General features: G+C 39.1%; 2 protein-coding genes and 1 long non-coding RNA gene across 3 annotated transcripts in view; 2 read left to right on the top strand and 1 right to left on the bottom strand.

Moving 5' to 3' along the window:
- Positions 1 to 18802, top strand: part of LOC309503587 — a 72113-nt gene that overhangs the window by 16755 nt on the left and 36556 nt on the right. The gene's annotated exons all lie outside the window — the stretch shown is intronic.
- The window catches only part of chn1 (chimerin 1), a 56260-nt gene that overhangs the window by 18666 nt on the left and 18792 nt on the right, over positions 1 to 18802 (bottom strand). The window contains exon 6 of the mRNA XM_082176203.1: positions 17300 to 17582. Coding sequence (XP_082032329.1) covers positions 17300 to 17582 — 283 coding nt within the window. The remainder of the gene's footprint in view (positions 1 to 17299; positions 17583 to 18802) is intronic.
- LOC309503410 (uncharacterized protein) lies at positions 8011 to 13573 on the top strand. The gene is made up of 2 exons (XM_082176228.1): positions 8011 to 10118; positions 10657 to 13573. The coding sequence occupies exon 2, from the start codon at positions 11458 to 11460 to the stop codon at positions 12652 to 12654; it is 1197 nt and encodes a 398-aa protein (XP_082032354.1). The 5' UTR covers positions 8011 to 10118; positions 10657 to 11457; the 3' UTR covers positions 12655 to 13573.

Raw genomic sequence — 18802 nt, 5'->3', positions numbered from 1 at the left:
CACCTGATGGGTCTGCCATTATCTCAGCCAGAGAGAGAGAGAGAGAGAGAGAGAGAGAGAGAGAGAGAGAGAGAGAGAGAGAGAGAGAGAGAGAGAGAGAGAGAGAGAGAGAGAGAGAGAGAGAGAGAGTGTGTAATGTTGATGTTTGAGCCTGAAAAAGCTCTGCAAAGTTACAAAGGCAGTTCTTCTCTATATCAGTGTCAGTGTTTCTGAACTCCCTGAAACCTGAAACATTGTAGTCTTGAGTTTTCTTCCAGGGATGAACACGTCACAATATTCCTCATTCCTCATAACTCTGCCCGAGGTATACGCAGAGAAGGGGTTAGGCCCGGTTGAGCAGCATTAGTGGTGTGATTTCGCCTTGTCCAAGTGATGCTGTTTTGTCCACCCTGAATCTAAACCCTCTTTTCTCAGCTTTCCTAAGGCCTATCTCACACTATCTTTAACACTATTTCTCAGCAGTGCAACTGCAACCTTTTAGTTGTGCTTTAATTATTTTCCTAACAACTTCTTTCGCAACGATGCAGTTTGATGCAGGTCGGATGTTTTTCGGCAACACTTGATCCATTAATACTAACACTTTATCTTCTATTCTATATCTATTGTCTTAATAAAAATAAAAAATAAAAAAAAAGTACCGGTACTGCATTAGATTAAACTGAGAAGGGTCATAGCACTTGCATATTGTTGTCCGATTGTTAGTTTAACTGCTTCTATCGTTCTCATTTGTAAGTCGCTTTGGATAAAAGTGTCTGCTAAATGAATAAAATGTAAATGTTATAACACAATTCTAACATCACATCTGAAATGTAAGAGAGATATAAAATAAAACAATTACCACAGTGAAACATCGTGCACAAGTTGTGCTTAAAAAGGTGTTTCGGGTCGATCATATCGGCATATTCAGGAAGTTTCCGGAGCTGGTCCTCACCGGTAATGGTAAGGGGCGTTACATTTCTGACACACGCTCTAAGCGGTGGACCAATCACAACTGGCTAGAGCCGACTGACCAATCAGAGCTGACTGCGCTTTTTGGAAGGCGGGCTTTAAAGAAACCGAAACTAAAACCGAGAGTTCAGACAGAGGGTGAAATCAGGTGCTGCAACAATGCAAATTATGAGAAAAATAATGAGGTGTTTTTTTTTACATTAAATGATGTTAAGGTATTCTAGTAGACCCCATAAACAAAATTATGAGCCTGTAAATGAGTATAATAGGACCCCTTTAAAAAACTTTTCATGTAATTCCACATTGCTCAGCTTATCAGAGGCTTTAAATTGGTTTTGACAACCAATGGGTTGTGAGTCAATTCGACCAACCAATGGTAGATGGTGGGAGAGTTTGGTAAACAAGCCTGTTTATTTATTTATTTAATGCCATTGATGGCGAAGATTCAATTACACTTTTAAACTCAAGATTACTTTCCAACAAAATTTTAAAGCAATATTCCTGGTTAAAGGTAGGGTAGGCATTTTCGGAGATGCTAGTAATAGCGAGCTAGCTTTAAAAGCATGAGATCCCACCCTCCCTTCAGAGCCTCTCTAAAGCCACGCCTCCTTCAAAACACATGAATGATCACAGCAGATTATTACCTCGTCTCAAAGCACATAACATTACAATAATAATGAACGCAAACAACTTGAAGAGCTCTAGTTGTACCACCAGAAACGCATAAATATGAGTCTGAGGACGCGAAGAGCTCTGGGCAGAACTTCACGGGTTTCCATCTCACATTAACGGTTATGACATGGCGTGAACGCATAAGCTCGATGTTTTGGTTCAGGATGAACTGTTAAAGGCGGCGCTCGGTGACTGACATCTGTCTACGACGTGGAGGTGTGGAAATACATATGTTGACAGTCAGGTAGGACATCGTATCACTGCATTCGGACCGAATGCAAATGCTTGGATGAATATTTTTCTGATCCAGAGATTTACACAGAAGATATATGTACATGTTTTAATATTCAGATCACTTCTATTATTGATTGCTATCAGGATGTGAAGACAGTTTCATCCAGTATAACAAAAAGTGTTTATAAAACAAATTGCCTACCCTACCTTTAAATAAAGCTCTATCAACATCTGGACATGCTGTTTTCATAATAAGTAATTGTGACTCATCCCTGAGTTTGTAAAACACAAAAAATCTAAAATCACATTTACAGTATCACACTTGGGGCAAGACATTACCGAGGATTTAAAAGCAGTGATTTCAAGCACACCTCTTTTCTAAAGCACTTACATCAATTATTCAGTAAAATGACTTATTACCCTAGTCGTAAAGCAATCTAAGTCATTAGTTGTTTTGTTTCAGGACCCATTGACATCAACTGATGACCCAACACTATACTAAATTACTTAATTGTAGCAAATATGTTTTGAAAATGAAACTTAGTAATGAAAAGTAGTAAAATTACCATGAACTGTATAGGCACAAAACCTGCTATACCGGTCCATGTTGCATGTGATTCATTTCGACGCTTCTACCAAATTACAACAAAAAAAGCAGAGTTTGACGATCTTTTTACAATTTTAATAAGTTGAAAAGTCTATATGGTAATTTTACTATTCTACCCATACACCTATTCATAGTGAAAATCACAACTGAAATTGACGCTTAAAATGTTAATATCCGACTAAAATGATCAGAGATATTGTTATATAACGTATCTGCAGAGCAGAAGGTGCTACACACAATCAGACAACACCACATTTTACTCCTTTACTCCTTCAATAAATGCTCTTATAGGACTGGACAGGACGTTTTAAGTTCTGAAATTTAGAGTGATTTATAGTACAATGAACTCTTTAATCTCAAAAGAGCTGGAAAAATTTGCATCGCCATGAAATGTCTCCTTTCATATCACCCACTTCTTATAAACACAAGCCTCATTTTAGCAAACCACGCAAAAAAAAAACTGCAATGAAAATGTTCTGGTTATGTAAAATGTTAAAAGCGTTGTTGAGTTTGCATAATAACCGTCAGCTAACCTCATTTCCCCTTCATCCCTCTATCATCTTCACTCTCTGTATGCAGATGAAGTCAGTGACATCAACATCATGATTTCAACGGCTTACAATCATTGGAATAGCTTAATTCCATCATTCAGTGCCCTGAAATACACAGTTAAGTTTGAGAAAGTCTCTTCTCTGCACTGCAGTGATGTGGGTGGTTATGTTATATAACGTTACATAAGGACGGAGTGATGCATAATCAACAGCGCAGGCGATAAAACACTCAAAAGCACCATATATGATGAATGATCACACACACCGGAACTGGGAGGCAAGGTTTACCACGCACATCACCGTCCTCTCAATGCTCTTACATGCAAAAAATCCCACAAATTAACTATACTGTACATGTCAGAGACGGTTCATATTACATCATACTATTACTCATAATCTCTGAACAAACAAGGAATTAGAAGAATATTTTGGTTTCAATACAAGTTACGCTCAGTCAACAACATTTGTGGCATGATGTTGATAACTACAAAAAGATTGACTCATCACTTATCACTTTCTTTTTGCAAAATCTAGGTACAGTGAGGCATTTCTAAAGGAAGTAGGGACAGTTTTTTGAGGTTTTAAAAGCAGAAATGTGAACTTTATCATCGTAAAGTGCATACATAAAAAGGACACGTGCAACAAAGATGCAATCAAACTTAAACTTATTACAAAAACACATGACCAAAGGCAAAACACGTGTGTAATATTGGGAAAAAAGAAAGCTTATCTATTTCCGCGTGAACATACATTAATACTTCTATTAAATATGTATTATTTTAGATGTAAAGCTTTTTGAATAATTGTTTTTAGAGTTGGTGAGATGGTTTGTGTTTTCATGGCAACAAAACTGGATATAACTACACAGAAAATGCTAGTAAGCTATTTTTTTCCACACTAAAAACATTTTAATATGCATATAATATGTATAGTTTTGCAGCTATACTATTGAGAAAGTGAGTGTTTGAATATTTACTGCACAAATTGGCCTCATTTATTTCCATAGTAATAGATTTTTGCTTATTTTAATGGAGGACTACATTAAAAGTGGAACTACATTTTTGTGCTAATCCACATTATGCCACTCCAGTATCATCATGTGACAGACGGGTTCAGCTCAACTATGCTGATATTCAGAAAAGAAAACTAAATTTAAACAATTTAAATTCTCAGTTCCAGTGTTGTCCTAATCTGTGTTTAGCCTTTGCAGGGAAGCGTTCCTTTAAAATGCTGTTGTTGTTCAAGTCCTGCTTCTTTATCTCCATCTCTCTCTCTCTCTAAAATAACTTTCTCGTTCACTTCCTCTGGCTGACACACAGTGTTCTGCTCATCGATTGTGTTACGCAACTCAACTACATTCCCGTCTCCCCCGCATGACAGGAGAGCAAGGACAGACACACACACTTACACTAGAGACTATAATCAAGTGTTTTAACCCATTCCTCAATGTATCACAACACTTGTTTCTGGTATATCTAGAAAATATCCGTGAGTTTTCAGCCTGTCACTGGGACTAAATTCAGTCCAATCTTTAAAAACTCAAAAACTTTGAAATAGTCACGAGGGTCTAAAGTTGTTCTTTCCAACCCACTAATTTCGAGACTATTATAGCCGCTATTAAAGCCTATCAGTGTACAAACACAAAGCAGATCTAGCCAGTGTATAGATGTGTATAGATGTCCTGATGAGTTTACGGATGTGCTAAATAGGTGTGAAGCTTTAGTTTCAACCATCAGATCAGATCAGATATTCAGTTGCTAATGTAGGCTAATGACAATTACTATAGCAATTACTGTGAAACCTGTAAATGTCATTTAAGGAATGAGTGAAATCCGATCAACACTGCTTTTCTTGCTTCAAGTGGTTTTATTTAATAATTTTCATTTAATGAAACATTTTTTTTAATGTAACTAAGGCCCTGTTTACAGCTGGTATTAAGATGCGTTTGGCCGATCGGATCACAAGTGGACGACACTAAATACAGGAGTAAACGGGGTCTAAAAAAATATTCCATGGTGAAAACAGGCTTCCCGAACAATCAACATTTCCTGTTTTCCAATACTTCTCAATGGATTTTGAGTCAGTATTTTGTGAATTATGATTTAAAAATCTCGCACTTTTAAGTTAACATTACACAGTTAAAAAGACAAAAAATATTTAAATAAAAATGTGCCAAAAAAAGCAGAATTGTGAGATATAATTCTATAAATTGTTCACTTGTAGGTCACCAGTAGATTTTGGGACTTTGGGAAGATTTCGTCACAGTTACTGGCAGCTAATGGTCTCAAAAAGGCCAAACAACAACAGATGAATGACTCTGGCTGAATCACTATCACATGCTATTTTTACATCCGAGGTTCCAGCTATAAGGAAGACGTCGAGTGTGTCGTGTGCATGTTTGCTGCCTGGATGAGCACTGCTGTTCCAGACTGCTGAACATCCGCTCCTAAAACACCTTTACTGCCTGATTCAGTCGACCTGTTCGCCTTCTGAAGTGATTCATCCGACTGAAGACATACACACCTCCTACATCAGAGTCCTCTTCATCTGTGATCCAGAGGATATCTAAACAAACACTTTTACATTTAGAGCCTCATTCATGAGTCATAAACGCACAATGGAAAATTACAGTAATATTTACTGCTGTGCGCAATGAGGCTGAAGAGGAGTAAATAATAATAAATCAAACAGAAGAGTGTATGATAAATGTTGTGAAGGGCTGGTGTTATTCACACGGCTAGAGGGAATTTCGTAGAAAGTGTGACGTGTAAGATGTGACATCAACACAATATTAACATTTCCCCAGTGACGATTTTCTATCACAGTGGGGATTTTCCACTGACACACACAGAGACAGACGCACTGGAGTTAAATCTGTCCTGTCCAGTGTGTTCCACAGATGTCAGACTGGTTTTGTTTGATGTAATGAGCCCTGTGGCTCTCCATGCAGCAGTTACACCAGAAAATAATCATCATGGAGGAATACTGACACACACACACACACACACACACACACACACACACACACACACACACACACACACACACACACACACACACACACACACACACACACACACACACACACACACACACACACACACACACACACACACACACACACACACACACACACACACACACACACACACACACACACACACACACACACACACACACACACACACACACACACACACACACCTCATTATGCACACAGAATCTCAGACCACCAAGTAATTTTACGCAATATTACATGTCATACATCTAGTTAGTAGATCCCTGGAGAAAAAAGAAAAAAAAATCTAGAACTGTCTTCATACATCCACAAAATAAATAAATTAAAAAAAATATATATATTTTTTTTTTAAATCACAAAAACACCAGATGATTTAAAGATATTAAAGGTACAATATGTAAGATTTTTACATTAAAATATCCCAAAACCACTAGAGCAATGTTATATATTTTATTGACTTGTGTACTTATATTAGGGCTGTGCAACGATAAATCGCATCCAAAATAAAATTTTGTGTTTACATTATATATGTGTGTACTGTGTATAATTATTTTGTATATATAAATACACACACACACGCATGTATATATTTGAGAAATATTTGCATGTATATACTGTACATATATATTTATATTATATATAAATATGAATATTTTATAAATAAATAACACATTTTCCTTAAATATATTCATGCATTTGTGTGTATTTATATATACAAAATAATTATACACAGTACACACACATATATATTATGTAAACACAACATTTTATTTTATTGTATTAATCGTTGCACAGCCCTAATATCCTAAATGTTTCCGACAAGGTTTTAAATCCAGAGAGATCTGCCATTTTAAGCAATGACACGGTCCGTGTCACGTTCCGTCATTAGGCTACGTCTTTGTTATTGTTTTGAATAAGCGATCTCTAGCGGTGAAACTTACATGCTGTGCCTTTAAGATTATTTTTTATTTTTTATGATAAAAAAATAATAATAATTTTGCAATCAACACAGATGCCAGTTTGTGCATCTAAAGCAGCATTATTAAATTTAACTTAAGTGGCCATATATAGTAGTGGCCATACATGATGTCCAACCTTGAAAAATTGACATTTTCAACCTTTATTCAAATAGTATTAAAGGGATAGTTCACTTTGAAATTCATTTTTGGTATGTTTTAGCTTACCTCAAGGGCATCCAAGATGTAGGTGTCTTTTTTTCCGCGGTAGTTTAAATTTTGATATTTTTAGGTCAAACCGTTCTTGTCTGTCAGTCATATAATGCAGGTCTATGGTCACTGTCTCAAAACACAAGCACAGAGTCCAAATTAAAACAATTCCCCGTCGTCCAAATTAAACAATTCCCCATCATAAGTACACATTGATGGCCTGAGACACGAAACGAGCGGTTTGTGTGAGAAAACGAACAGTATTTATATAGTTTTTAGCTCTTATACGCAGCCACGTCCAAGTGATCTGAGGGCGCTCGCGCATCCTGGTGTGTGACGTGTACGCAGACTGGTGCATAGATATATATACACTAGATGTCGCTTTGTCTACGGCAGTTCATTGGAACGAATGTCTTTAAGGTGACATCTAGTTTATATATCTATGCACCAGTCTGCGTACACGTCAGATCAGATCACTTGGACGTGGCTGTGTACAAGAGGTAAAAACGATATAAATACTGTTCGTTTTCTCACACAAACCGCTCGTTTCGTGTCTCAGGCCATCAATGTGTACTTACGATGGGGAATTGTTTAATTTGGACGACGGGGAATTGTTTTAATTTGGACTCTGTGCTTGTGTTTTGAGACCGTGACCATAGACCTGCATTATATGACTGACAGACAAGAACGGTTTGACCTAAAAATATCAAAATTGAAACTACCGCGGAAAAAAAGACACCTACATCTTGGATGCCCTTGAGGTAAGCTAAAACATACCAAAAATGAATTTCAAAGTGAACTATCCCTTTAATAAATGTGTTAAAGATCTTGCCATAGAGTCGATTTTTTATCTGTGATAATAACGCAATGAAACATGGCACATTTTTGGTCAGGCTCTCATACAAAGAAATTATGAACACATGCAAAAAAAAAAAGAACAAAAAAAGAGAGAACCAATGAAATATTAATAACTGATTATGTTGTTGTCAGCATATGCTTTTTCCTGTGAGCTTTTTGTTTTACTATGCATTTTTTTATTTTTTTTGCATAGTAAAATAAAACCGGCTGTAGTTTGCAAAATCATTTTGTCAGATAAATACCTGAACCAAGGTTAGTGTTTTTTCCCCCTTCATATTTAAAATATTAAAAAAAAATCTAAATTATTTTCCTCACTATTTGATGGTTTAATCGAGCTTGTAGGGCCATAAAAAACAAATACCCCCTGTGGACATGACTTTTAGCCACTACTGTACCTTTTGAGGCCAAAGTTGATGAACTGGGTCACAGAGGTGTGTTGTTTCTTTTTTTAACCATGTGATAATCTTTTAACAGGCCTAATAGGGGTGAATAGAGAGTGACTGCCAAGGTACACAACCGCAAGTAACCGTCAAATAAACCAATCAGCTCTCAGCAGAGTGCTCTGCCTTGTCTTATTATCAGAATCTTATTATGCGTTAAACAGAGGCAGTTGCTCTCTCTCTCTTCACTGTGACTGTTCCACTGCCAAACAAAAACAAAGCAGCTGATTGGTTAATCCAAATATTCTCAGCCAATCAGAATGGACTGCAATGGCTTTGTCTGCCCTGGCTGAGTAAACATGTAACAAGAACTCAGAGCATCAAGGTTTATTAAAGTAGACATTTCCCATTTTCATCTTTTGCATTTAATGAAGCTAAACTGCACAACAAATTGGACTTCAATGTCAAAAGAACAAGGGCTTTTTCACACCTGGCTCCTTTAGAGCATTTGTTTCCGAATCTAGCATTTTCCCCCTTAGTTTGGTTTGTTTAGGCATATATTAACAGGGCAATCGCTCTCGGATCCGCATCAAAAAAAAAAAAAAAAAAAAAAAAAGGTCTGAGATCACGAGGAGGAATCAGCCCGCTTGAAACCAAATTCTGGAGTGGTTTTGCTTGTGCTGGGAAAGCAATCAGACCCAACCGAGCAGCGACCCAGGCTGTGTCATAATGTTATATAAAAACAGCAGTGTCTGATTCTGTGGGTGAGCACAGCTGAAAACCAAGAGTGTGTGTCTCTAATGTTGTCTAACTGCTCTTCACCGAAACAGGTGCAATACAAGAATGCCTCGATTCCCATTCTAACTGGTAAATATTATATATGTAGCTGAATGTAGCCACCATATAAGTGTGTGTAATGGCTGCTACAGAAAAAGCCACAATGAGGAACAAAAACAGGTGTTCTCTGACCAATGAGAGGACAGTTCATTCAACTTATATGTTCAAAAACGCTGATTTATTCATGAATTAAACAGGGTGTTGATAATATAATTGTAACTTTGAGTGACACTTTACAAGGCTCAACCTAACTACAGATCCTCTGTACAAATCACAATGGTAGAATCTTAAGTAAAAAGAGAGCCATTTGGCGGAAACAAATTACATTCTTCACTCTTGTTATCATTACTAACTTATTTAACATTATTTAACATATCATATGGTAAAAAACTGCCAGAATGGTTGCCAGAAAGTTACCCTAAAAAATATGGTACCAACATTTTAGGTTTTACAGATTTAAGTTAAATTTATAGTATAATACCGTATTTCATTAACTGATATAGGGCCCTATTTTAACGATCTGAAACGCAAGTATCAAGCGCGAAACGCAAGTAACTTTGTGGGCGGGTCTTGGGCGCTGTTGCTATTATACCGGCGGGATAAATGACTCTTGCGCCCGACGCAAATCTAAAATGGGTTGGTCTGAAGAAGGTTCATTATTCATAGGTGTGGTTTGGACGTAACGTGAAATAAACCAATCAGAGCGACATCTCACATTCCCTTTAAGAGCAGGCGCACTTGTGCCGTGGCTGATTGATAGTATAACGGCGGATTTGACGTTGTCGTCAGGGCCGTAAAACACAGAAGTGACATTGGGGATGGAGAAACACACCCAAATTAGCTTCAGTTAAACAGGCGCTTTCATCCAGCTCAAGAACATCTGGGCTTCCAGAGAGCTGACCTTGACTACCAAGATCCGACTGTTCAACTCCAACGTGAAATCAGTACTGCTGTATGGCGCTGAAACCTTGAGGACAACCAAAGCCACCAACAGTAAAATCCAAACCTTCATCAACACCTGTCACAGAAGGATTCTCCACATTCGTTGGCCTGAAACTATCAGTAACACCAATCTATGGGAAAGGACATGCCAACTCCCAGTGGAGGTAGAAATCTGGAGGAGAAGATGGGGTTGGATAGGGCACACCCTTCGCAAACCGCCAACAAACATCACCAGGCAGGCTCTCAGGTGGAATCCTCAAGGCAAGCGGAAGCGAGGCCGCCCAAGAAACACATGGCGACGCGAACTCGACGCAGACATCACAAGGATGGGCTTCAACTGGAGTCAACTAGAAAAAATGGCCCAGGACAGAAATCTCTGGAGGTCTACTTTTGGCGGCCCATACCACGGGAGGGGTGGAGGGCATAAGAAGAAGAAGATAAGAAGAAACAGGTGTATAATAATTTGGGTAAATGTGTAAGCTAGATTTATGCCTATTTTTTCACATCTTCATGGACACAACAATGATTTCCCTCGTGTGTTAATATTTTTCCTTGTAATAATGTATGGTTTTCTAAAAATGAGAACTGCTGTGTCTGTGTAGATGAGATAAGCAAAGTGTATGCGCGTTGTGCACACGCTACATTGGTTATGGCCAAGCATGCACCCTTAAAATAGCATATGAATAACATGCGCAACGCGCCACTGACTTTAGACTAGGTTTTTCCTGGTCAGTGGCGGAATTGTTTTCTAAACCTGCAAAATACGTTTGCGCCGGAACACGCCTCCTCTTTGCGCTGAACCGCCCCCGGGAGCACAAAAGCATTTGCTAGTTTATTTGCGTCTGTGGAGGGAAAAGTCCACTGTGCGCGGGTGCAAAATAGGAATGATACATGGGTCGGTGTACAAAGTCAATTGCGCTGGGTGCAAGATAGGGCCCATAATGTTAATTTAACAACCTATTGAAATACTAATATCTGTTCTCTTTCATCGGTTCACTCGACACCTGCATAGCGATGACTCAATGGGAATGCCCTCAGGGCGGTGCCGATTGTCTGAACCCGAATAGAATCACGTTAATTCAGTGGTTGACAAATTCCTAACTGCTAGGAAGTAGTCGGCTGCCCTTAAGCAGCTTATGCCTAGGAGGGCCCGTGATCCTCCTACTCGTTCCCCAGCGCCTAGAGACCGCTTTGTGCTCTTTGGAGGTGGAAAGACTCCCCCTTTTTACTTCAGGGGGTCAAGATGGGTGTAGTTTGCCGTCGCCAGGCTGTCACGACTGACGCCTCTCTGACTGGTTGGGGTGCAGTCTTCGAGGGCAGACCGGCGTGCAGTGTTTGGATGGGCGAGCTTCTCTCGTGGCACATAAATTGCCTCGAGTTGCAAGCCATCTCTCTGGCTCAGGATCATTTTCTCCCGGCCCTGATGGGCAGTCATGTCATTGTCAGGACAGACAACATGGCAGTGGTGCCCCATGTAAATTGCCAGGGAGGCTCGCGGTCGCGCACCCTCGACAGGCATGCACGCCGCCTCCTCCTTTGGGCTCAAGACAGGTTTCTTTCGCTGAGAGCAGTTCACGTTCCAGGGGACCTGAACGTTGCAGCGGACTTTCTGTCGAGACAGAAGCTCAAGTCGGAGGAGTGGATGTTGCACTGCCAAACAGTGGCTCAAATTTGGAGCATGTTTGGCGAGGCGGAGGTGGACCTCTTTGTGTCTCAGAGTTCGACACAGTGCCGCCCATGGTTTTCCCTGTCTCATCCGACACCTCTGGGGATAGATGCCCTTGCACATCCGTGGCCGGTGTTGAAACTGTATGCATTTCCTCCGGTCAAGTTAATCTCAGTGTGGAATCCGCCTCCTTCTGGTAGCCCCATTCTGGCCATCCCAGACGTGGTTCTCGGAACTGAGCTCCCTGGTGGAGGGGTCCCCATGGCAGATTCCTATCAGGAGAGATCTACTGTCTCAGCTCCAGGACAGGATTTGGCATCCTCGTCCCGAGATATGGAGGCTGTGGGTGTGGCCGATAAGAGGCAATCGCTAGTGACAGTGGCGTCTGGTCTTCCCGCTGATGTCCGGGAGACCATTGATAACGCTTGTGTGCCTTCTACTAGACTGCTGTATTTCTCTAAGTGGAAGGTTTTTGAGTCTTGGTGTTCGGCTCATGGTGTGGACCCAGTCAGCTGCCCGGTCAGTTCAGTGCTGGAATTCCTGCAGGATAAGTTTGTGGCTGGAGTAGCTGCTACCACCTTGAGAGTTTATGTCGCGGCTATCGACGTCTATCGGGAGTCAGACGATGTCCCCTTAGGTAGACACCGTCTGGTCTCCTCGTTTATGCGTGAAGTTAGACGCTTGAGGCCTGCACATCCTATTTGTGTCCCCACCTGGGATTTATCAGTTGTTCTGGAGGGGCTATTAGAGCCTCCCTTTGAACCCTTGGAGTAAGCTCAGAACCGGATTCTGACTCTCAAGGTGGCACTTTTGTTAGCATTGGACTCTCTCAACGTGGGGGATCTGCAGGCTCTTTCCGTGAGTGAGCCTCGTATGGAGTTTGCCCCAGGTCTTGTGAAGGTGTTTCTACGGCCTAGACCTGGTTATGTCCCCAAAGTTTTGTCCACGTCATTCCACTTCCACATTCCACGTCACTCTCAAGTAGCTTCACTCTTTCTGTCCGCCACCTTTTTCCTCTGCTGAGGAGGAGAAGCATAATTTGCTTTGCCCTGTTCGGGCTTTAAAAGGAAAGTCCCTTGTTGGGCCAGATCCGGCAGCGCTTAGCTTGGCGTGTGTGGTATATCGTTCCCATTGCGTCATCGCTACGCAGCGTCAAGTGAACCTATGAAAGAGAACATGTCGGGTTACTCGCGTAACCCATGTTCTCTGAATAGGGAACGAGACGCTGCGTTGCGGTGCCTAGGGGCTTCTTCATCGTTGGAAAATCTGAGGAGAAGATGGCGGGTTCACTATATAAAGGGTGAGTGAAGTAGCGCCGCTGAGGAGGCGCCCGCGCCATCAGGCCAATGACGTGATTTTATACGGGTTCAGACAATTGGCACCGCCCTTGGGGGTGTTCCCATTGCGTCATCGCTACGCAACGTCTCGTTCCCTATTCAGAGAACATGGGTTACGCGAGTAACCCGACATGTTTTGAACCTTTGTAATACACTGACAAACACAGTGGTGAATCAAAGCTCATCACAAGCTGCTTTTCCACAAGCTAAGAAGGACAATATAATATAGAAGGTGCATATTGTCATTCACACAAACACTTAAAACCATCATGGTAACATACATGAAATATATATTTTTTAAATAAATATTAATTTAGCAACATTAGATGTAACATCAAATTCTAATGTACATAACTGATTAGAAAAAACTAAGAAAAACTACAAAACTACAAAAATACATTAAATGTGAAGTGTCACGCAGAGAATTCTGGGAATGTTTTTTCACTGTAAATTACACAATGACATTCTTTTTCACTTCCAAAAACTGTACATTTAACGGTATTTTACGGTAAAATTAAATGTACTGTTATCGTACATCACGGCGCTATCACAGTTATTCACCGTATATAGTTCGGAAACTTTCTTTTAACCAGTCTTTTACCGTAATTTTTTACAGTGTACTTGTACTCGTTTAAACTACAGTTGCATGCATCTTTCAACCCCTTCACATAAGCACTAGTCAACATGGCCGTCTCGTTGTTGTGTCTTCAGTAGTTTGTTGTTGTTGTTCTGCCTCATCTCTTTCATTTGTGGAATAACAACTGAGGCAAGTGTCGCCACCAAACTACTGCAAATAAAGTTCAATGCGTATATACGAGCTGAGCGTACAGAGTAAGTGCAGTTAGAAAAACCTGTCAGCTTGTGTGTGTATGTGTGCACTACGCCGATGATTAAATTTGTCACACGCACTGTACATTGGTGTAAAAACTTCAGCTTGCTTTGTGATGAAGAGTCAGATGGAAAAGAGGGATAAAACATGTATGGAATGACTGCTTCAAAACACAGCGGTTCAAATTCAGCCTAAACCTCTAAAACCGATAACAGACGAGACTTGCAAAGACAGCAATGGATAGAAAAATTGCTTAGTATGAAAGTGCATCTAACAGAATAACCCCATCTTACATAAGTGTCCATGAAACACATTCTTAATGTCCTCAGGCAACCAAGACACAGCGTCTCTCTTGCCTGAACTGCCACAGGCCACCATGAGGAACCAGGCCATGTTACACAACATCAGCTGATATGGAGATACTTTGATAACGGTTTCAGCTTATGATTATTCTGTTATGAACAGCAAGACTTGTGGGTAAAAATAGGATTCAGTAAAGATCCAAACAGATGAACTGAGCTGACGTATTACCAAAGACAGTGTTTGCTTTGACCACAACAGGATCTCAGTGTGTGTCACTGCAACACACCACTGATACTAGATCTGCTGAAGATGTGTGTCTCCTTCCTTACACTGAACAGACAGAGCCACAAAACACACTGCGCAGGGAAATATCTGTCCCACACGGACCTGAGATCAACAGAACATCACATTTCAGATTCATATACAAATACAGTCATCATAATATTTATACTCTTGAAAATGCCTTTTCCAGCCATTGTTTGTGAACAGATTGAGCCTCAGCGAGGAGTAATTACTGCACGTTTAAATCAGCACTGATTATCTGATTACATGCATGAATTAAAGTGGAGATAAATTGACTGTGTGCATCTGTCAGCTGCTCATTAACTCAACATCAATCACATCTGTACAGCAGGACAATTCACACACACACGCCTGCTGAAAGTCTGACATTTAGGAAAAATAGCCCAAACTATCCTTTAAGTACAGGTTTATTTTTATTACTTAACTTTGCTTTTGGCCATTCTGTCATTTATGTGGACAGAAGGACTTGTCTCGTCACCATGACAGCAGTTCTTTCATCACTCGCATCCAAGTACACAGCAAACACTCTTCAAGATGTTGATGATCCCAAATATTAAAAGTAACACAAGGTAAATATTCTCTACATATTAACTAACAGCATCGAATCACAGGCTTGTTTCCTTTTATTTTCCTAAAAAGGAAATATTTCAGGATCACAGATTCACAGACAAGCAACAAAAAAGTGATGCTATTAACCTAGTTTTTATTTATTTATTTTATGGCAAAATTCATTCAGATGGCTAATTTTTAATCAGAACTTGTCAAAAAAAAAAAAAAAAATGTATACAGTGTAACAGATATTTAATTTAGTTTAGTTTATTTAGTCAGCAACTTTTCACTTTTAACTCTTTCTCTGCCATTGACAGAACTTTCAGGCTTTCCGTGTTTTCACTATTATACGGTACAGAATCTCCCCTTCAAAACAGGTGAAAAAGAAGCAGAAACAAGTGATAAAAGCATTGCTTATGCACTTCGTAGTCTTTGACAAAAATACAAATTTCTCAGCTTTTTGTTTAAAGTGTTGCTTTTTTAAAAATGAAACTTCAAGTGTTGATTAAAAAAAATTATGCATGACAGAGATTAAAACGTTTGTTGTTGTTGTTTAAAAGGAGATGTTTCTTTTGATATATTGGGGGCCATGAAATTTTGTGAAAATTATCAAATGCTGGCAACTTTTTTCAAACCGTTGGTGGAGAAAGAGTTAATAAATAATCAGAGTTAATAAATATTGGTATATTATAATATAGGAGTCTCTCCTGCTCACAAAGGCTGCATTTATTTGATGAAAAATTCAGTAAAAACAGTGATATTGTGAAATATTATTACAATTTAAAATAACTATTTTCTATTTTAATAGATTTTAAAATATAATTTATTACTGTGATGGCAAAAACGATGATTGTGCTGCTTAATATTTTTGTGGAAACCGTGATCCTTTTTTCGGGATTCTTTAAAGAATAGAAAAAAAACCCAGCATTTAAAAACCTCATCTTTTGTAACATTATAAATGTGCTTACTGTCACTTTCGAATGGTCAATTTAATGCATCCTTGCTAAATACATTTTTTTATTTCTTTCAAGAAAAAAAATCGTCCTGCTCTCAAACTTTTCAACAGTAAAAGTTGAAATAGGCCTCTTAGGAAATAGGAAATCTAAAATATAATATTACCCACTTAGATTAGCCTAAATGTAGTTAACTACTATTGATTAATTATGTAGTGTAGATGAATGTTATATAAAACAGGGAGATTATCTTGACTATAGTTGGACTAATAGTAAAATACTGTATTGATGCTGTCCTTCAGCATAATAAAATATAGCTCAAGTTTAGTTTAAAAAAAAACAAATAAAGTCAAAAAGAGCAGAGCACAACCACAAACACAACATTTTTCTACAGGATATGCTTTTTTCACTGATCTGGACTTTTATATGGAATATATAATGTGATATATGGTTAATCACGATTAATCTCATCCAAAATAAAAGTTTGTGTTTACATAATGTATATGTGTGTGCTGTATATAATTATTTTGTAGATATAAAAACACACACATGCATGTATATTTTTGAAAAAATTTAAATTTTTATACTGTGTGTATATATATATATATATTATATATTATATAAATATTTTAGATATAAATAACACATTTTTATTAAATATATACATGCATGTGTGTGTATTTATATATACAAAATAATTATACACAGTACACACACACATATACATTATGTAAACACAAACTTTTATTTTGGATGCGATTAATCGCGATTAATGGTTGCACCCACCAAGTATGTCCTTTTTTGTGTGTAAATTGTATTGTCTTATTTCTTTTTTTGTATGTACTTTTACATAACATCATCCTGGCCTGGGACTGCAGATGCGAATGACCTTTACAGCCAAATCTGGCAAAAACACAAAACAAACCTAAACATTCGGACAAATACAAGTAAACTAAGACAACTACACGCGGAGGCAGTGTGGTGCACAAGACCAAGGTGGCACTGAGGGAACATGTATTCCACCCAGAATTCATATTCATAAATATGGTTGAGACTTGAGGTCATCTGTGGGCAAAACTCATGAAATCTCATCTGTAGAAGAGCAGACAAACACACAGAGGCATGCTGGGTAATTGCAATCTCACCCTCTCCTCCAGCTCGTCTCCGGGTGTCTCTTTCCCGTCGGGAATGTCTCTGCAGACGGGCAGTGCTTTCTTCAGCGCCGGCTCGCGGTTCAGGGTGGTGTAGCCCACGTGCTCGTAGATGGGGTTGATGGTCATCTTAGATATATATTCGGCTGCTTTGGTCTCGATGTACAGCGTGATCAGACCGTCCGTCACCAGGTCGTGGATCGACTCGAAGCGTTTCTCCCCCACAAAATGCTTCCCATCGTAAAAGAGACGGAAGTTCCGGGTCTGATTCCCAAAGCTGAAAGAGAGAAAGAGGAAATGAGCGTGTGTTGGACTCGAGTGCCGTAACACACAGCTGTGAGAAGATCCAGAGAGAAATGATGAATGCACATGGACACACACACACACACACACACACACACACTGAACATCTATGGTTGTATCAGGTTCCTGTACTTGTAGTAATGAGGGCAAAGAGCTCATATGTTGATCAATACAAAGACCGGATACTCTTCTTCCTTCCACACACACACACACACACACACACACACACACACACACACACACACACACACACACACACACACACACACACTTAAACGTCTATTCTACATGTTTCTCATTGTATTTTAACCTAAAATGTATCTATAGGCTTTTGCAACAAACAACAAACCTGGTTTTTCAGGCAATTCGAAAAAGGAATATTTCGTGGGAAACAGTTTTTAGTCGCATTTACAGTCACCTGACGTACATGATGCGGTGTGATTGGACAGACGACGAGACAGAGTTCTTTATTAAACTCAAAAAATAAATGAAATAAATCTTAATAATAATGGCTAGTGCGGTGGCTGAGATATACGTAAACCTTCCAACATCCGTTGCCATGATTTTTGGATAGACTTATAACGAGAGGAAAAATTGACGTTTTAGTCGCATAACATCGGGTAATGGAAACGCCATCATTTCGCAATAGTTTTTTTTTTATCAACATTTAGAAAATATCGCAAATGTAATGGAACCGCGGCTAGCCGGCTACTGTGCTCATTCACACACATTCAGCTCATGATAAGTGTTTTTCAGCATCTCAGCATAGGAATAAGAAAACACTTCAAGCGCAAAACAGCCCAGTATAAGAGACTGGAATAATCTAACCTTTTGGGTTTACAGTGACGCGTACACACATCTCAGGCACATTCATGCAGTGATAAATACTGTATGATAATCTGACAACAAAATCAACATTAACATTGTCTTAGAAAAATTATAATATTTGTATTTTCCTATTAGTTTTAAATATTTGTATCAAACAGTATTTGAAAACTGCAGGTTGACAATCTATTGATTAACATGATCAGAGATGGTAATGCTGTTACGAGCCACTGGAAATTACAGGACAGCTGAGGTTTTATAATGCCTGAGCTTCCTGTTTGAGTTCCCACAGAGACACACACACACACACACACCCAAAATCAGATGCACACAGCCGGATCTGGAACACTTACAGATACGCACAACAAG

Source organism: Leuciscus leuciscus (genome assembly GCF_965113295.1).
Source record: "Leuciscus leuciscus genome assembly, chromosome: 7".
NCBI classification, from domain to species: domain Eukaryota; kingdom Metazoa; phylum Chordata; class Actinopteri; order Cypriniformes; family Leuciscidae; genus Leuciscus; species Leuciscus leuciscus.
This window is presented reverse-complemented; position numbering and strand designations above follow the sequence as displayed.

Excerpts from the sequence above, each read along its gene's own strand:
- LOC309503410 (XM_082176228.1), top strand. The coding sequence starts at position 11,458 with ATGGGTGTAGTTTGCCGTCGCCAGGCTGTCACGACTGACGCCTCTCTG.